Source organism: Agelaius phoeniceus, chromosome 4 (assembly GCF_051311805.1).
Source record: "Agelaius phoeniceus isolate bAgePho1 chromosome 4, bAgePho1.hap1, whole genome shotgun sequence".
Taxonomy (NCBI): domain Eukaryota; kingdom Metazoa; phylum Chordata; class Aves; order Passeriformes; family Icteridae; genus Agelaius; species Agelaius phoeniceus.
The window spans coordinates 39,448,107-39,465,156 of record NC_135268.1 but is presented as its reverse complement, the minus strand read 5'-3'; the positions used below and the strand labels follow the sequence as shown (position 1 = coordinate 39,465,156).

The window sequence follows — 17,050 nt, the reverse complement described above, 5'->3', positions numbered from 1 at the left end:
AGAGTCAGATCTACAACTACAGGAAAGGGAACATCTGGCTAGATAGAAAATCCTTAAAAAGCATACAAGAATTACATTCTATTGCAAGCTTAAAATGAATCTGCCTAAAAAGCAAATACCACATGGGAATGTACATGGGTACAGAAGAATGGGTTGGGGTGTTTTGTTCTGCCCAACACAGTCAGTTTTGAAGTACCTTCTTTCAGTGTTGAGCATCAGCTTTCAGTGAACCCCTGGATAAATGTCATCCAAATGACAGTTATAAGCGTAACTTCAGAAACTAAAAATTTATCAGGACTTTGAAAACACTGATCTTCTTTACCTTAAAACTAGAAGATTAATTAAGGAAGGCTAAGTGTTCAAATCTGTAAAAGGCTATTTTAAATAGGAGAAAATAATTGACTTTTATAAATAAAACCTCTTAAGAAAAAATGAGGATCATTAAAATGATGCATTTATACTACTCTGGGTTTGGAAGTGAACTGGTCTCAATAATGTTTGACAATATCTTTAAGGTTTTAATAATTCAGCATTTTACATTTGTAGGGTTTAGCATATTCCTAATTTCTAGGATAGGCAAAATATTGAACAGAATGTTAGAAGCACTGAAGAAAAAGAGAAGGAATGCAGCAGATACCCAAGTGAAGAGGAGGTATACAGGAGCAAAATCAGGGGAAACTACATCTCTTTAAAGAAACAATTATTTCTGTTGAATTGATTTGGTACCGTCTTGCCCTGTTATACTACCAAATTTTGTAAGTATAAATGGGAAGAAAAAAATTTTGAAAAAGCTATCTCATAGCTTATCACTTGGAAAACTACTGCAGGAAGGTATGTATCAAGCTAAGTGTTTGTATGTTTAGTGGTCATGTGCTGTTAGCTCCTAATATTTTTGTTGAATCTAAGATTGTTTATTTAGTGACATGGCTTCGACTATACACAGTTTAGATTGTGCACAGCTTTCAGTTAAGAGGCAGCATAAATTTGCAATCAGTCATTTTATTGTTTATAGTCAGAGGTTATAACAATGAACATCATCAGTCTACAGGATGTTAAATTAATGTTCTATGGAGACTTGATGTTGTGTGAGACCTTACATCACAAGAGGGAAGAAAAACTATGGTAAAGAGAAAAATCATAATGTAAGTCAGCTGAATAAAATGTGTGCTAAGGCTTTCTCCATTCTAAGCTTTAGAGATATGTAATTTGCTTTGGTTAATTCAAACACTTTTCTTGAGATGCAGCCTGGTGCTGTCCATTTTTGCATCATACTACCCCTTCATAGCAAGGGTTGGAAGGGTTTTACACTATTGCAGTCATTTAGTCTGTAACACAGAGAAATTCTAATGTTAGATGCCAATGGTTTTGATTTTAACAGTTTAAAAAGGGAATCCCTGAGAACAAAGAAATCCCAATAATCCTGTAATCCTTGAATATCAACTGCTGTCAAAAAGCTGAATTCTAAGGATTCTTGTCTTGTTAATTAATTTTCAAAAGGGACCAATTTTTATACTAAACAAAAGACAAATTTCTAGATAACAAAGTGCAGGCTGCTAGGTCAAGCATTGCAGAAAATGATCTTGCAGCAACAATGTCTTTCTCATTGAACTGAAGTTATTTGTCCCGGCAATAATGCAAATTAATGGATAAAATGACATTTCAGGAGTCCTGGCTGGAAGTTTGGTGTAGAACAGTTTCCCATGGGGTTTTTCAAGAGAAGATGTCTGATCAAAGCCAAAGAAAATATTTCAGTAGCTATTGATGATCTCCAAGCCACCATGCTTAGATCCTTTTCTAGGATTATATGAGGAAATCCTGAATGAGGGCCCATACCAAGAAGAAGACAGGGCTTTAAAAGTGCTTTTGATGAGTGAGGAAGGACATTGCTCTCAGAATCAGTAAAACTGGCAGTACTCCTAAATATTTCCATTAAATTATATTTTATGCAAATAAGAAATGTGGAGAAGCAGATTGCAGCCTCAATTCCACAGTACCCCCCTTTTTCAGTAGCTAAGTCTTCTGTAAAGCTGGTTAGTCTGAGTAGATAAGCAACATGAAAAGAAATGTGTAATAAAACTTTGGATTGGATGATTCAATGGCAGAAAATGTATCAGTGAGCAGTTAATTTGTCCAGTTTGGCACTGAATCAGAATTACCTTTTCTTTTTTTTTTTTTTTCCTAAACATTTACAGTTATTTACATTTCCCCTAATTTATGGTATCTACACCAAACATTGATATTTTAGACACTAGACACTAACTAATACCTGATTGATTTTTTTTTTTTTAATCATGAGAGGAAGCATGGTGGAGTCCCATCTGTAAAGGAACTAAGGAAGCTTACTTAATGCCTTCATCTTTTGGGATGACTCCAGAATGGCACTTCCACAGTCTTTTGAGTTGCTGCACACAGGGAGCAATGTTTTTTACCTTTGAGATTTACATTAAACATAAATGCCATGGAAACTTACCAGTAAGACTGATGTGTATTAAAACAAAAAACAAGCCATGGTATCTGATTTTAACTCTTGAGTATGCCTCTGTCTGTTTAATAGGAGAATGAAAAGGAGATTGCTTTAAACCAAACACAATAATTTAAAGATAATGGAAATCATATTCTGTAAAAAGAAAACATTTGTTAGCATTTATTTCTACATTAAGCAAGTAAACCTCATTATGAAAGCATGCTACTGTTTTTTCTTGCTCTTAACTCTCATGTATTTCCCACTTTCTGCTCACATTTCTTGCAGTGAGTTTTCACACTGCTAACAAATGGATAGGAAACAGGCATTGAAATGCATCCATGTCTCAGAAGCAGAATGTATCTGAAAGGAGCACATCAGGTATTTCTAGACACAGGAGAGGTGTGTTCTTGGCAGACATACATTACACCAACTTGAACAAGGGATTGGGGCCTGGATTTTTAAAACAATATTAAAAGAATTCATTTGAAAGACTCTTATTTCTGACATAAAAATTGTTGTTTTATTTTTCAACAGTAGCTATTGTTGCCATTGAAGCATAAAGGACAGTCAGATCCAGAGCTGCATCTCTACGTTTTTAGGATATCTCTTTAGTCACCTATGTTTATAAGGTCAGCTCACTGTTAGTGTACACAGTTGTCACTTAGAATTTTAAATTGATTGTCCTCTAGGCTGATTTCTACTTAATTTGAAAACAAGAGGAGAAATATTAACTATTAGATGGTGGAGAAAGTATGAAATATATTTTAATTTGTAAACCTTCAAATTAGCCATCTTTTATGGGATGGAGAAAAATAGTCTAGATTAAGGAAAACCTTAGTGTCCCAGAACCAATGTTTGTGCACAGAACATATCATAGATTTCAACCACTTTCTTACTAAAACCTTGATTAGACTGAGACTTGAGCCCCCATGACTATGGTTACTAGCTTTCAATTATGACACTTGAAACTTGCTATACAGGGCAGTTGGTGGAAATGCTCTGTTACATAAAAGCCTTTGATCCCATGATGGATGTTCCATGAATTGTGGGGGGAAGAATGAAAGTGCTGGAGAACTGGGGAAATAAATAATGAAGCCAGCTGATATTATGATGGCACAGCAGGAGTGGTATGTTTCATTCTGTTTTGTGATTTAGTTCCGCGGCTTCTCCTTGCACAGCACTCATTTATTGAAATAATATTATCTGTGCTTGATTTGTCAGGCAGGTTTTATTAAAGTGCTGCACATGAACTTCTCTATACCAGTCTGTGGTACTTTTGAGAGATTTTTAATATATTTACACTCAAATCAGTAATGCTGTATTTCTATTTAGATGGATTTTGCATCCTGGCCTATGCTCTCTTTGGGCTTTAATCCTATGCTTTGATCTGAAGCGCTGTAAGGGTCCAGTGAAGAACAATGGCCTTTTTAATTTATGTATGCTATTTTGTATCTTCATAGCTGTTCTGCTTAACTTCTACCCATTTGTTTATTTCATTGCTTTACTCCATCTTGAAAGTATTTAGAAAAATGTTAGTGCTTCAAAAATTTTCTAATGACTACACATCCTCTTAAAATACAGCCCTATTTAAACTTTAGATTTCCTTCTGATTGCAAATGAAGTGATTACATTCTAGAATCAAAATATTTGTGTAGCAGCATGTTGAAATACCACTTTGGAAATGATAACAAATAAATAAAAAAACCCCAGGATGTACCTGAGAGCCTTCCAGAGACACCTTTATGTATAACTCCCAGAATGTTGTTCCCAAAATAATAACATAATGGGATTCCCAAAGAGTAAGAACAGTGTAACGTGAGCAGACTGTCAGCATCTAGTCAAAGCAGTCAGGGATCTGCCATCACAGTTGGTTCCCATACAGTCTAATTACCAAAAGATGTACACAAGTGATGCAGAAAACAAACTAAAAGATTTTTAAATATTTACCCAAGGGTCAATAATCAAGCAAAAAACAAGAGTATAGGGAATATAACATTTTCCTTTTGCATAGCTGAGATTTGAGCAGGCTTTGATAGCCATATGCTTTCTTTTTAAACTTTTAATCACAGTGTAACTGGAACACAGGATCTGTGCTCAGTTTTATTTAGGGCTCTGAATGGGGCGTTCCTTCTCATCGAAGACAGCTTCAAAATGTCATTGATAGGAAGGCTACAAATAATTATGGTACTCTTTGGATTACTGTTTCTAACACGGCAAAATCCTTTATTCTGCAGCCAAAACTAGCTGCATACTGTCTTAAGTGAAGCTGCCAACACTGCTCAACAAGTAACTGATTAGGATTCACAAACATTTCTTGGATGATTTCTCTGTGTGAGTTTTACCGAACTTCACCCCTTGGCTTCCGAGCCTAATGCAACGAGCCGGGCACGTCGCTTTTTCCTCGGGGCTGGGACCTGCCGCGGGCTTCGTCTTGGCGGAGCCGGAGCTCGTGGCTGGCCGAGCACAGCTCTGCGGGACCGGGCGCGCTCGCCTCCCCTTCCCGGCAGAGCCGCCCCGGGCGGCCTCCCGCCCGCGCTGCGGGGCCATCGCTCCCCGGGGCGCCAGCGGCCGCCGGCGGCGGGAGGCGGAGGAGGAGGAGGAGGAGGAAGGCGGCCGCCGGCCCCTCTCGGCGCGCAGAGGCGCAGGCAGAGGGCGCTTTCGCCATGCGCGGCCGCCGCCGCCGCGCAGCCCCGGGCGCCGCGCACCCCCCGGCCGCGCTGACAGCCGTCCGCACGGCACAGCACAAGCCAGCGCAGCGCGGCGGGGCCCCTCGGCACCGAGCCCCCGGCCCGGCCCGCCCGAAGGAAGGCATCTCCCCGGGTGCGACCGGCCGCTCGGTCCCGCTCTGCTGCTCCCCGGCTCGCTCTCTCTCTCCCTCCTTCCCTTCCCTTCCCTCCTCCTCCTCCTCCTCTCTGCGCTTTCCACCTCCCCTGCTCCTGAGTGAGCGCAGCCTCGGATGTCCGGTTTCCTGGTGGGTTTTTTACCTGGCAAACTCTGGATAACTTTGGTGAGAATTTGCAAAGCGGCTGGGAAAGTTGGGAACTCCCCTGCAGGCGCATAGGAGCTGCTGCTACCGCATCTTCTCCATCCCACGGATTTTACTGCCTTGGATATTGCGAGGGGAGGGAGGGGGGAAAGGACAGCGAAAGAAGGGGGGGAGAGGAAAAGAAGGAGCCTCATAATTTCGGCTGCATTCCTCCGACTGCCCCGCTCCGCGCCCGCTCTGCCATCCCTGCGCCATGCACTTGCTGGAGGTGCTCTCCCTGAGCTGCTGCCTGGCTGCCGGCGCCGTGCTCCTGGGACCCCGTGAGCCGGCCGCTGCCGCCGCCTACGAGTCCGGCCAGGGTTACTACGAGGAGGAGCCCGACGCGGGGGAGGCAAAGGTAAGCCCGTGCCCCCGCTGTAGATGCCAGTTCCTCTGGGCATGTGGCTGCGAGTCCCTTTGAACGGACGGCTTGGGAATTCCACCAAGGAAAAGATGTGGGAGAAGCTTTTTGAAGTGTGGGGGGGGGGGTTCCTTAAAAGTTGGGGAAAGGCATTTTTTTTAAAGTGTCTGAGTTTTCGGGGATGCTGGAGGGCGGGCTGCACGGGAACAACTGCAGAGAGACGCGAAACACCTGATGAGCGGAGGCAGCCCGCGGGCTGCGCTCCTGCCGTGCAGCGGGGACTGCCCGGCCGGGAGCGATCCCCATCCCGATCCCGATCCCGGCCGAGGCAGCGGCCCTTGGGCTACGGCTGATGCCGGCCCTGGAGCTGGGCGCGCCCCGCAGGCGCCTCCGAGCGCGGTCCTGCGCTGGGCAGCGCGGACGGACGGACGGGCGGACGGACGGACGGACGGAGGGCGGGCTGAGAAGCGCTCCGGGGGGCAGCTGGGCACAAGAACGGAGCGGCCCGGGAGGCGTGGGAGGACGATGACAGCAAAACCCTAGACTTTCCATTTGTTGAGAGGTCTCTTGGAGCTACTGACGCTTTGGGTGAGCTGCTGCTGTGTGACAGAGTTGACGGAAGGTGTAAGGTGACACTCCGGTCTGAAAACCTTAGCTCTGCCCAGACGCATGGTGAAGGTTGGGCTTGAATGCTCGGATTCCAGACACAAATACTTAAAATTCTCGGTTAATTTTTGTTTGCATTTTAAGTTTCGTAACATAAAACTCAAGTACCTTTGGTACTTGTGGTTATGCAGTTCCTGGTATGCTGATGCATAAAAAAGATGCATAGTATGTGGTTGTATAAGCATGTGGCTTTGTTAGGGAGATCTTTGATGTCTGTCTTACCCTCATCTCATTGTTTTGAAGATTTCTGACATACTTATTGAAAGCAATCATGACCTAGCTCATTCATTATTCATTTCAGTATGGGGCAGGGAGGGAGTTGTGAGGATTGAAATTTAAACTAATATTCTGATTTTCTTCTCCCCCTACGCTGTTTGCTTTACTGATTAAAAGCTTGGGAGCTTTTAGTGTAACTACCTAGGAAATCAAGTTTTGATAGTATACTATCTGCACTTCAGGTATGCAAACTGTTGTACGCCATATGTTGTACACAGAAGTCATACTTTCATACTTTTCAAATCTGCATGGAAAAGTTTACTGATTATACTGTAGTCTCAAAATATTTTAACTACAGCTGAATGCTTACACTGCAATATTCTGAGTGCTAATAATGCTATCAGTGATCATCTTGCTTAAAAGTGTATAAAGTGTTTTTCACACTTTAGTATTTTAAAGTAGGAACACAAAATCAATTCAGTTAGCCACTCTTACCACTTAGACTATTTATAAAAATTAAAAAGAAAAGAAAGAATGTCAAAACTTAGTGGAGGGTAAAAATACCTCAACTCCTTCCAACCCATGCCTATAAGTCAGTTATTTACTGGGTGAAACTGGCATTTGAGTTTTAAAGCCTTGGAATAGCTTATGCTGAAAAGGCAGAGAGACTCCAAGCTGGAGCATAGCACATACTTTGTGTACTTAGACTGCTGAGGTAGAACAGCTGATAGTGAGGGTACTCTCCTCGGTGATGCTTTTGTGTTCCCAGCATACGGTGTGGAAAGTTACTCTGTTTCTTGAAGAAACCTCGAAGTCTTTGGGAGCTGCCACTGCAGTGCATTGTGTCTAAGTGCAAGTGCTCCTTGGAAAAAGAGGAACTGTCAGCAAAGGAAGGAAAGGTCAAGAGACCAAGGAGAGTGGGATAGCATGTGTTAAGTGATTACGTTAATAGGAAAACGTTTTTGTGCCTGATTATTGCTGAGTAGTAAGTAGAGAAAAATTCTGGATCCAAGCAGACTTAGTCATGTTGGAAGCCTTTAGTTATGAGTTTGTTGCTTTTGCTGGAACTGTTTGAGTGAGTGAGTACTGCACATATTTGTTTCTGTGAATGTTGAGATGAGTATCTTAGGTAATTATGAAAGGATTAAATAAGTAAACTGCAAATAATTGTTTCAAGGAAAATATGATTGTATTGTCAGTATAAAGCCAACTACTTGAACTTTGTTAACTTCAAGGAAGTTCACAGATGTTATGTTTTTACTTCCCATCAAGATGCCATGCTGCTGCATGTTAAACTGATGCCTAAGTGCAGGTCATACAGGCCATTGGGTCAGCTCTTCATTCAATATCTTTATTTCTCTTCGCTCCTATTTTAAGAGCTTTAGATTTAGAAAGCGCTTTAAAAAGTGTGAATGAAGTTGAGGCTCCTCCAACATAGGAGGAAAAGCTGGCCAGAAAATAGGGGTATTGTATTTTTAAGCAGGTAATTTTCACTTATTAAACTTGTCTAGAGATTTGCAGCAACTTGGAAGTGTTACAGATATAAATAGTAGTAGTTCTTCATACACAGCTCTTGCAAGGGCATGTTCTGCAGCAAGTGGGCACTGATAAGCTTGTGCAACACTACCTCATCCCTCTCCACTCCTACCCCCCACCCCTACTATTTTTTTTTTCACTCTAAGGGTAAGGTTCCTTATTTAACAAGCTTTCAGGGCCCCGATTAATACTTTGCAGCTGAACTGTCAGCTCGGTGGGATGGGAATGAGCCCTGCCCGTAAATCACCTCTTGCGGATTTCCTGCAGCACAGGGGGCTGTCCCGAGGAGCTGACCCCTTGGCAGCCGCACCCGCCCCTCCCGGCGGGGCGGCAGCAGCGCGGCCCGGGCCCCTCTCTCCGCCTGGGTGGCTCGGGGTGGAGGGCAGCTCGGTCTGGAGGGCAGCCTGCTCCTTCCTTCAGTCAGCGCCCTGCTCCTTCAGTCAGCGCCCTGCTCCGGGCGGGCCCGGGGGAATCAGCCCTCCTGCCCCGGATTACACGGCTTGGGCAGGGAGCCGCCGCCCCGCAGGGATGCTCGGAGCAGCTGCAGCAAGGGGAGGGTGAGCTCTTTTGCAACTTTAGCTCCTTGTACTGTCTTCGAGTGTTTTTATAATGTGTTTAGTCCCTGCTTGTGTTCTTTAGGTAATTTTGTATAAGGAATGTGGGGTGAGTATAAACTATCTACCTGGGAGAGTATTATTTTAAAGAAATAAATAATGCCTTCTTGTTTGTTTGCTGAAGTGAAATGAAAATGAACTGAAGGAACCACGTGGGTGTTCTGTGCAGGAATTAAACTTCTTAGGTAATTGAAAAAAAGGTGTGGCAGTAGCATGTACCTAGACTTCATTAATGGCAATGAGGTAACAATAGCAGGAATAGATTATTATGGAATGAAACTACACAGCTGGCAGGGTTTGCCATAGCTGCACCATCATTTTGTTGCATAGTCTTGAGAATTATGTGACTGTGCAAAAGCAATATTGGTCAATTGTCCCATGTAGTTTGAAAAGGTTTAAAACTATATTTGTGTGAAAATTTTTAGTTTTGTATTAGAATGGGAATAGCAAATGAAAATGTATTTACCTGTTGTAAAGCACATACCTGAAAATTTCACTGGGGCCTCTGTACACAGAGAGCAATAAAGCACAGAGCAGTTTGTGCTGTGATTCTGTGATTTAGCACGATGTAAATGCATTCGCTTACTTGAGCTACATTTTTCTTGGATGCTACCTGAAATATAACTTTTAAATTTGATTATTATAAGATTATTTCAAATCTGACCTAATCACAGAGTGCTGCACATTGACAGCTAACAGAGTTTAAGTACTGTTAGTTAGTGGGAGTGCGAGGGAAAGCAGCGTGTCAGTTTTCTGGCTTTCCTGCTGTCACTGTATCTCCACGGTACAATCTCAGACCCATCAGTTTCATGGCCACCCATTAGTTCACCGAGTGCTTTACTCTGTGCTCATGCACAGGTGAGAGATGAGGCTGCTTGGTCTGTTCTGAAAACAAGCACACACCTCACTCCCTGTATTTAAGCAGTGCTAAGTAGAGCATGTAGGGAGAAGATTTTTTCCTGCTGCTGCTGTTTAGTCTGCTGCAAATTTTCTTGTGTGTATGTGTGTAACCACTCTCTTTTCAGATGCATGAACACAAAACTATGCTGGTTTTTTTAGAATCGTTATTTGTAGCAGATGCAACAGGATGAACATTGGTAGTAGTAATTATTTTAAAGGCTAAGCAATGCTTCTGCAAACGTAGATATTAAACTTTGGTCTGGCCTTTTGTGTAAAGTACAGTACTAAGCTCAGAGAGCTCACTGCACTTTCTAGTTCTTGGAGAGCATTCCTGTCTAGTGTAAGCACACTGGTGTGCCTGGGAGGGACTTCAGCTGTTTGTCAGCAGCAATCCCATGCATTTATGAAGGTTATAAAAAAGCTGTGGAGGTCATTTTAACTGCAGTGTTTAGAGGCATACAGAAGCATCCCATCAAAAGTATTATTTTTAAACTCATTTAGGTTGTGTGTATTCCAAGTCTTGCCTGTTTTTCAACGGTGTGTATCCACTTACTTTAGTAAAAATAAACCAGGACTTAGACTTCAGACTGTTGTAGCTGAGGGTGATGGTAAAAATAATCTCCCACTGATACCCTGCATCCAGGATAGAAGTCTGTTGAGAGCCTGCTGCTGCTGCTTTTTTAAATGTGGTCAGTGATTCATGAAAAAAAAAAAAAATCCTTGGAAAAAAAGGGAATCCAGCTAAAGTCACACTGGTTTCCTATCAAATGTAATATCCTGTTTAATGTAAAAAAAATGTGTTACAGCTGTTTGTCGAATGAGTTATAAGAAATTCCAAGCAAGATTTTCCCTGAAAGTTGCAAGTTCTTTTAAAGACTAAGTTGCTTCTTAGGAGTTTTGTTTGGTAAAGTACTAAATTTTGCTTAGTAAGTAGGATAGATATGATTATTTTCCCTATCTATTAGAAATGTTTATTACTTTTAAAATTTCACCTTGGTTCTAGTCAGAGTGATAATGTAATACCAAATTCCCCTCCATGTAAATGTGTTATCTACTTCAAAGAAACTAATGGCTGGATAAATTGCACCAGAATTTTAATTTAAAACATTGATAACTTATGGGAGCATGGATGATTGTTGACTTTGTCAACTTGTTTGTCTTGTTTTGTGTTTATCTGCTCCAGAAGTTCTTTTGGTGACAATATTTGTGTTGCTCCCCCTCTTTGTTCTGCAGTAGTTTGATGGGTTTTTTCTTTTGAAATTTTCTGGCTGGTCTAAGGTAGCTACAACTCCTTGCAAGTATTTAGAGACTGCAGTTGTCAGTGGAAGGAATAGATATTCTTGTAAGAAGCTCCTTTTTAGCAAAGTAACCAAGAGAAATGGTGTTCTTTGGGGAAGGAGGAGAAAACATGGGGGAAAACTTCTGATAAGGAGAAGGAAAAAAATCATAACAGTTGTTGTATTTTGACGGTATTGTAGTCTTTACTGAGTGTAGATGAGTGTGTAATCATTCTTCATGTAGATACTAAGGCCATATGTCATCTGCAGCTAACTTTTGGGATCTTGTTTATGGATAACTTCAATGAAGAATGATTGCTTGGGGAAGTTAATGACATCAGTTGCCTGACACTGCTGTCACCCTAACTCTGTCTTATTCCATACTGTTCACATAATGACTCTACATACTCACTCACAGTTTTCTGATAGTTTGACCTTCAGAATGCAGCTTAAAAACTGTTGAAGACATTTTATATCTTGCTCCTTACTGAATTGAACAGGACTTTTTATACTGGACAAGGGAAAATTCTGGCAAAGAATTGGACAGTTCTTGGAAGAAGATGCCAGAAGGCTGCTGGGGAGCAAATGACACATGTATTTCTGTCTGGTGTCAAGTGTGGCATCACCTGTGTTACTTCTCCTACCTTCTTGTGGCAGCACTGAAAATGCACTAAGTTACTTCAGGAATTGTAAAGAACAAAATCCTTTACACAATTATATGGTTTAATTCTTTGACTTTGCTTACTCAATAGTTATGGTCTGTTGAGAAAGAGAGAAGAGAGGAATTAAGCAGAAGGGATAGCTTCTGAGAACAGATGCAACAATTGACTATTTCCTAATATTTTTCCCTGAAGATGACCCATATTAAGTGCCCCAACACCCCACAAGCATGTGTGGAAACTTCTAATATTTCTAAAGATTTTTAGAAACAGTAGATACCCTGCTCTCCTGCATTGTTGTGGCCTCACCCTGAGTTCTGTGTGCAGTTCTGAGCCCCAGAATTGAAGGATGTGAAGGCCCTTTGATGTAGGCAGAGGAGGGCAACAAAGCTGGTGACAAGGCTGAAAGGAATGTCCTGTGAAGAGCAGCTGAGGACTCTGTCCATCCAGCTTGGAGAGAAGGAGCCTGAGGAGTGACCTCCCTGCTCTCTCAGCTTTCTGGGGAGAGAAAGTTGAGAGAGGGGTGCTGATCTCTTGTCCCTCAGGTGCAGTGGTTGGATGTGTGGGAGTAGTCAAACTGCACCAGTGGAGGTTTAGACTGGACATTAGGAAGCATTTCTTTACTGAGAGGATGATCAAACACTGGAACAATATTCTTGGAGAGGTGGTTGATGCCCTGAGCCTGTCAGTGTTTTGGAGGCATTTGGACAATTCCTGTACAACATGTTCTAGCTTTTGGTCAGCCCTGAAGTGGTCAGGCAGCTGGACTTGGTGATTGGTGTAGGTGTTTTCCAACTAAAATATTCTTTTCTATTTGAGGTTGCTTAAAAGAAGCAAAACTACTGTTGTTGTCCTTCAAGTTATTTCAAACTGCCAAATTCAGCTGGCCAAATGCATTTGTGGTGAACTTCTCCAGCTGTCCAGAATGTACTTGTGGCATCAGTTACAATATTTAGAGCCAAGAGAAAAACTGGCCAAGTGAAGCTTTACACCTTATCTGCTCTTGACTTACTCGTGTTTGTGTAGACAATCAAATGTTTGGAGGGCTAGTTAGTTTGTTTAATGGGTGTATTTGTTTCAGAGGGGGAGAGGGAAAGTTACAGCTGGTGGGTAAACTCTCCAGTCTGCGTAAGTAAAAGTCTCTTTGGTTTTCTTTGTTCCCTAAGGAAAAAAAAAAGGGAAAGCATTTCTTACCTCAAGAGCTGGAAGTATTTCTGAGAGGGTTTTGGTAGGGTTTTTTGGTGTTCTTGTTTGTTTGTTTTGTTTTGTTGGTTTTTAAAATAATCTATTTTTTTAATGCTGCCTTTGGAGCCCTGTGAATTTACCAGTCCTAACCTGTCATTCTTCTTGACCAAAAACTGTGAGGTGCTGCACACTATGTGACAGCTTTGTACTGCTGTGAGGTGGAGACTATGAGGATACCATAATAGAAGGGTTCACTTTAAGTCAAAGACAGTGCTTGTATTTCATACCCCTAAAAGGATAATTCTTTATTTGGTGTGCTGCTGAGGAGAGAATCTCTGCTTAATTGCACACTCACTATTACTTAGAATACACCGCTCCTATTTCATCTTAGAAATAAGGAACTTCAGTCAGTCCAGTTCTACCTGTTTGTAACTACCCACAGATAAACTTGACAGAAACGTAATTTGCCTTTAAAAGTAATAATAATCAAGAGTCTTGGTGGAAATAAGTAGCAATTATATAAAAATTATACTATTATTGTTAGATCAGCAGTGCAATTAACTGTGGAAGGAAAATACAAAATAAACTTGTGAGTTGATGTCTTTTTGACGTTTGTCCTTTCCCTAGGGACAGATGTTTCCAAATTAAAACAGAGGCTAGCACTTCCTCTTCACCCCACCCACTCTCAAGCACATCTTGCATAATGGGCAGGGCACTGCTGCAGTACAAATACAACTATTTACTTTGTTTCATTTGACTTTAAAATGTCAAATATTTCATATTAAGCATTTAATATCTCTTTGCCACAAGGATATATTCTAATTTACCTCCTTTTGTTCATTAGTACTGAAATATTCTGTGATTTGGAGGAAATGAGATGATCTTGTTAATAAGCAGGCTTGCACGGTACAATCAGTAAATATGGAGAATTTGTTTTTCCAGCAAGGACGATTACTTTGACTTTCCAGTCAAATGTTTTTCTGGCTGCTTAGAGAAGGGCAAAATGTTGGTTCATTTAAAAATACCAAGAATCTTGTTGAGTAGCCCACAGGGCACAGCTTTCAGGAGATTAAGAGCTGCAAAAATCCCACAGATGTGATCCCCAATATGGTGGGTATTGGCATGTCTCCTTTGTAAAGTTTAATTTCATCTAAACTGCCAGACAGCAGAAGCAAGAGCCTCAAAATCGAATTATCTGAGGCTTTCCTTGCTTGCTGGAGTGTCGGTGGTGCTGAGTTTGTGCTTTCTGCCTTGTGTTCCCAGGCACACTCTGAGCTCTGGGAACTTTTTTGAGCACACGCTTTGGAGTGGTCTGGGCTGCTTTTGTGGCTGAGCAGAGCCCAGCAGGTGGGCAGCTCCTGGCTACCTCCGTGCAATTTGTTCCAGCTGCCAGGAATGCCATGTCAATAGCGCTGGACACGTGAGAATGTCCCCTCTTGGGAGGGGTTCAGTGTTTGTGTGCTGAGGGAGGTAGTTTAAATTAACAGCTGGACTCAGACTGAGATCAGACCACCTTAGAGTGGCAAACTGGTTGATGAAGGGCTGCCTACAGTTGTGGCTCTCTCCAAGACTGTGCTGTTCAAGTCAGATGAAAGGCAGTCTGTACAACTAAGAGTTGTAAAGTGTTTTGTGATAAAACACTTTTATTTTTCTTATCCGAGAAGAGCTGCCGATTTCTGAGTATCAGTTATGAAAATTATGAAGATTTTTAAGATTAATGATTTTTTTTTTCTCCATGTGGCTGGGCCAGCAGGCGATCAAATCACTAAAAACAAATAAAGAAGTAAAAATCTGTAGAGGAGCTCTGAAGTACTTTCCTTTTTCAAGTATCTGTGGATGGGCTGTAAAGCAGTAAAAGCACAATGAACCATGAATTTGGAACAGGAAGTAGGGAAAGGAGCTGAGAAGAATTTTCAGAGAGCAGGGCCATGCTTCAAAGGAAGGAAGAATTAGGCTGTTCTCTTGCATCAGGTAGAACTAAAGATTTAGGCAAACTCTAAATTGAACAGTCACTACTAATCTGGATTAACAGCATAAAAAGGCTCTTTGTAGTAATGAAACTCTTTGGATATCTTAGCTAGCAGTTTCAGAAAATTAATGAAATTTTCAAATCCTCATCTCATGTGACAGATGGATGATCTGTTTTTACTTTGAGCCTGTAAGTTGCTGCTTTACTCCATGATTAGTTGGCTTATGCTATATATATGGAGTATTGAAGTCACATAGGAGAAGACTATCTGTGGCTGGTCAGACAAAATGCCTGATTAGCCCTATATGCCATTCTCAGCAGTCTCATTGGAGAGCCCATGCTGTATAGCCACTGAACTTGCACCCTGTGCCCCACTGATGTGGCAGAGGATGATTGGAGAGTGGTGTTGGAAACCTCATACACAGTACATGATGAGAAATGATCCATCACATCTTCCCCCTGGCACACCCTTCTCCCCAATTCCTTCCAGGTGAAGGCTGCCTTTTAGCCATGGCCATGTCTATTCCTGCAAGAAGACAGTACCCAGTGAGTCCTGCCCCCAAAAGTTTCTTTTTTTATCCTTGAGCATGTGAGCTGCCCTTATTGATTCACCTGTAGGAAGCTTGATGCACAACATCCAGCTGATTTGTCCTCAAACCTCCTCATGGAAATGGCTTGGGAAATTTCTATTCCACTTTCTTTTTCCACCTTTGCATCCCACAGACCACGTTCAGGAGAAATACCTGGTGTGTCAGCATGTACCTGCTGCTTCTTGGCCAGCTGGGGACTTCAGTTAGAAAACTCAGCAGCAGACATTTGCAGCATCCCCAGACTCATCATGTTTGTGAAAGGGCATCCATGGCAACATGCACCTGGCTGCAGGCACTTTTCTGGTCTTTCAGTACCCCTTAGTTTTTTTTGGCTGGCCTTCTTTTCTTTTTATTTATGCCCTTCCCATCCAAAGCCCTGCCAAATTAGTAATAGTGAGGATCTGCTTGACAACCTCCTTCTGAGCAAAGAAATGGAAAGTGTCACTGCATGCTGACAGGCTGTTGGCTGCAGCTTGTGAACTTCCTTGCCTTAAAGGATGGGGTGTGTGTGTTATTTCATTTTCTTTAATAGCTTTCAGTTGACTTTTCTCCAGGTGTTCATTGAGCCCACAGAAGCTTTTCACATCAATGCTTCTCTGTATCAACAAGTATGCCTTTAAGTGGATGTTCTGTTTACTATACATAATGGTAAATTAAAAAACAACCAAACAAAGGCTCAAGACAAACAAAAGGATTGGTTCTGACACCTGCTGATTAAATATGAAACTTCCAGAGTCCCTCCTCTGGACAAGGCAGGGGGCAATTCTGTTCATGCCACTTTTGGTTTTATTGAGTTCCCTTCTCCACTGTTCTTTTTCAGGCTAAAGATCTTTCACTTATGTAACCTGCTTTTTGAAATGAAACTGTTCTTTACCTTTGATCACCTGAATTCATGCCTTCTTAATTCTCTCAAAGACTGCAGAACAAGGAGAGGGGAGAGCCAGGAGTGCACACAAGATTCCATATGTGGGACACAACAGATGTGTGTCGGGACACAATGATGTTTTGTTCCCTTTCCTAATAATTCCACTTGTGTATTTGTTTTAAAAGTGTGTCTTGATATGCCAGTATTTTGTAACATGTCAGACATGAGTATGATTAAAGTGCCTCCTTTAAAGAACTACCCATATTTATATTGAAGAACAGGATGGGGGAAGGCATTTCATAGTTATTACTACTTCCTCAAAATTCACATAAAAGTTGTTCTTAGGGGCCTGTTTCAAGATGATGTATGATTATTTAGACTTTGTGTTCATTATGCTTTTAATGTGTTTTTCTGCCTGCCACATGTGCGCAGTAAGAGATTTAATGGAACTAGCTATCTTTTGAGTTATAAACCATGAGCTATATATTTAATGTCCTTAATGATTTTTCTTTAAAAATGAGATATGGTCTCAGTGTGATCTGTGAAATATGTTAGCAGGCATAAACATTCTTTGCAAGTTTTGGTCTCACACTGAGACCAAAATGAGATATGGTCTCAGTGTGATCTGTGAAATATGTCAGCAGTCTTGCAAAGACTGTTTATGCCTGCTAACAATAAGATGTTACTGTCAGGCAGGATTTGTGAAGGCTTGGTTATGTGCAC

At 41.7% G+C, this 17,050-nt stretch overlaps 1 protein-coding gene across 3 annotated transcripts in view; it reads left to right on the top strand.

Moving 5' to 3' along the window:
• VEGFC (vascular endothelial growth factor C) overlaps positions 1-17,050 on the top strand; it is a 193,330-nt gene that overhangs the window by 115,881 nt on the left and 60,399 nt on the right. The window contains exon 1 of one of the 3 annotated variants that reach the window (XM_054633833.2): positions 5,617-5,847. The exons of 1 other annotated variant lie outside the window; for it this stretch is intronic. In XM_054633833.2, the coding sequence (XP_054489808.2) occupies positions 5,704-5,847 (144 nt within the window). In that variant the 5' untranslated portion in view covers positions 5,617-5,703. Of the gene's footprint in view, positions 1-5,616; positions 5,848-6,168; positions 6,439-17,050 lie in introns of those variants that run through there. One more of the 3 variants, XM_077177349.1, reaches the window with a different exon arrangement.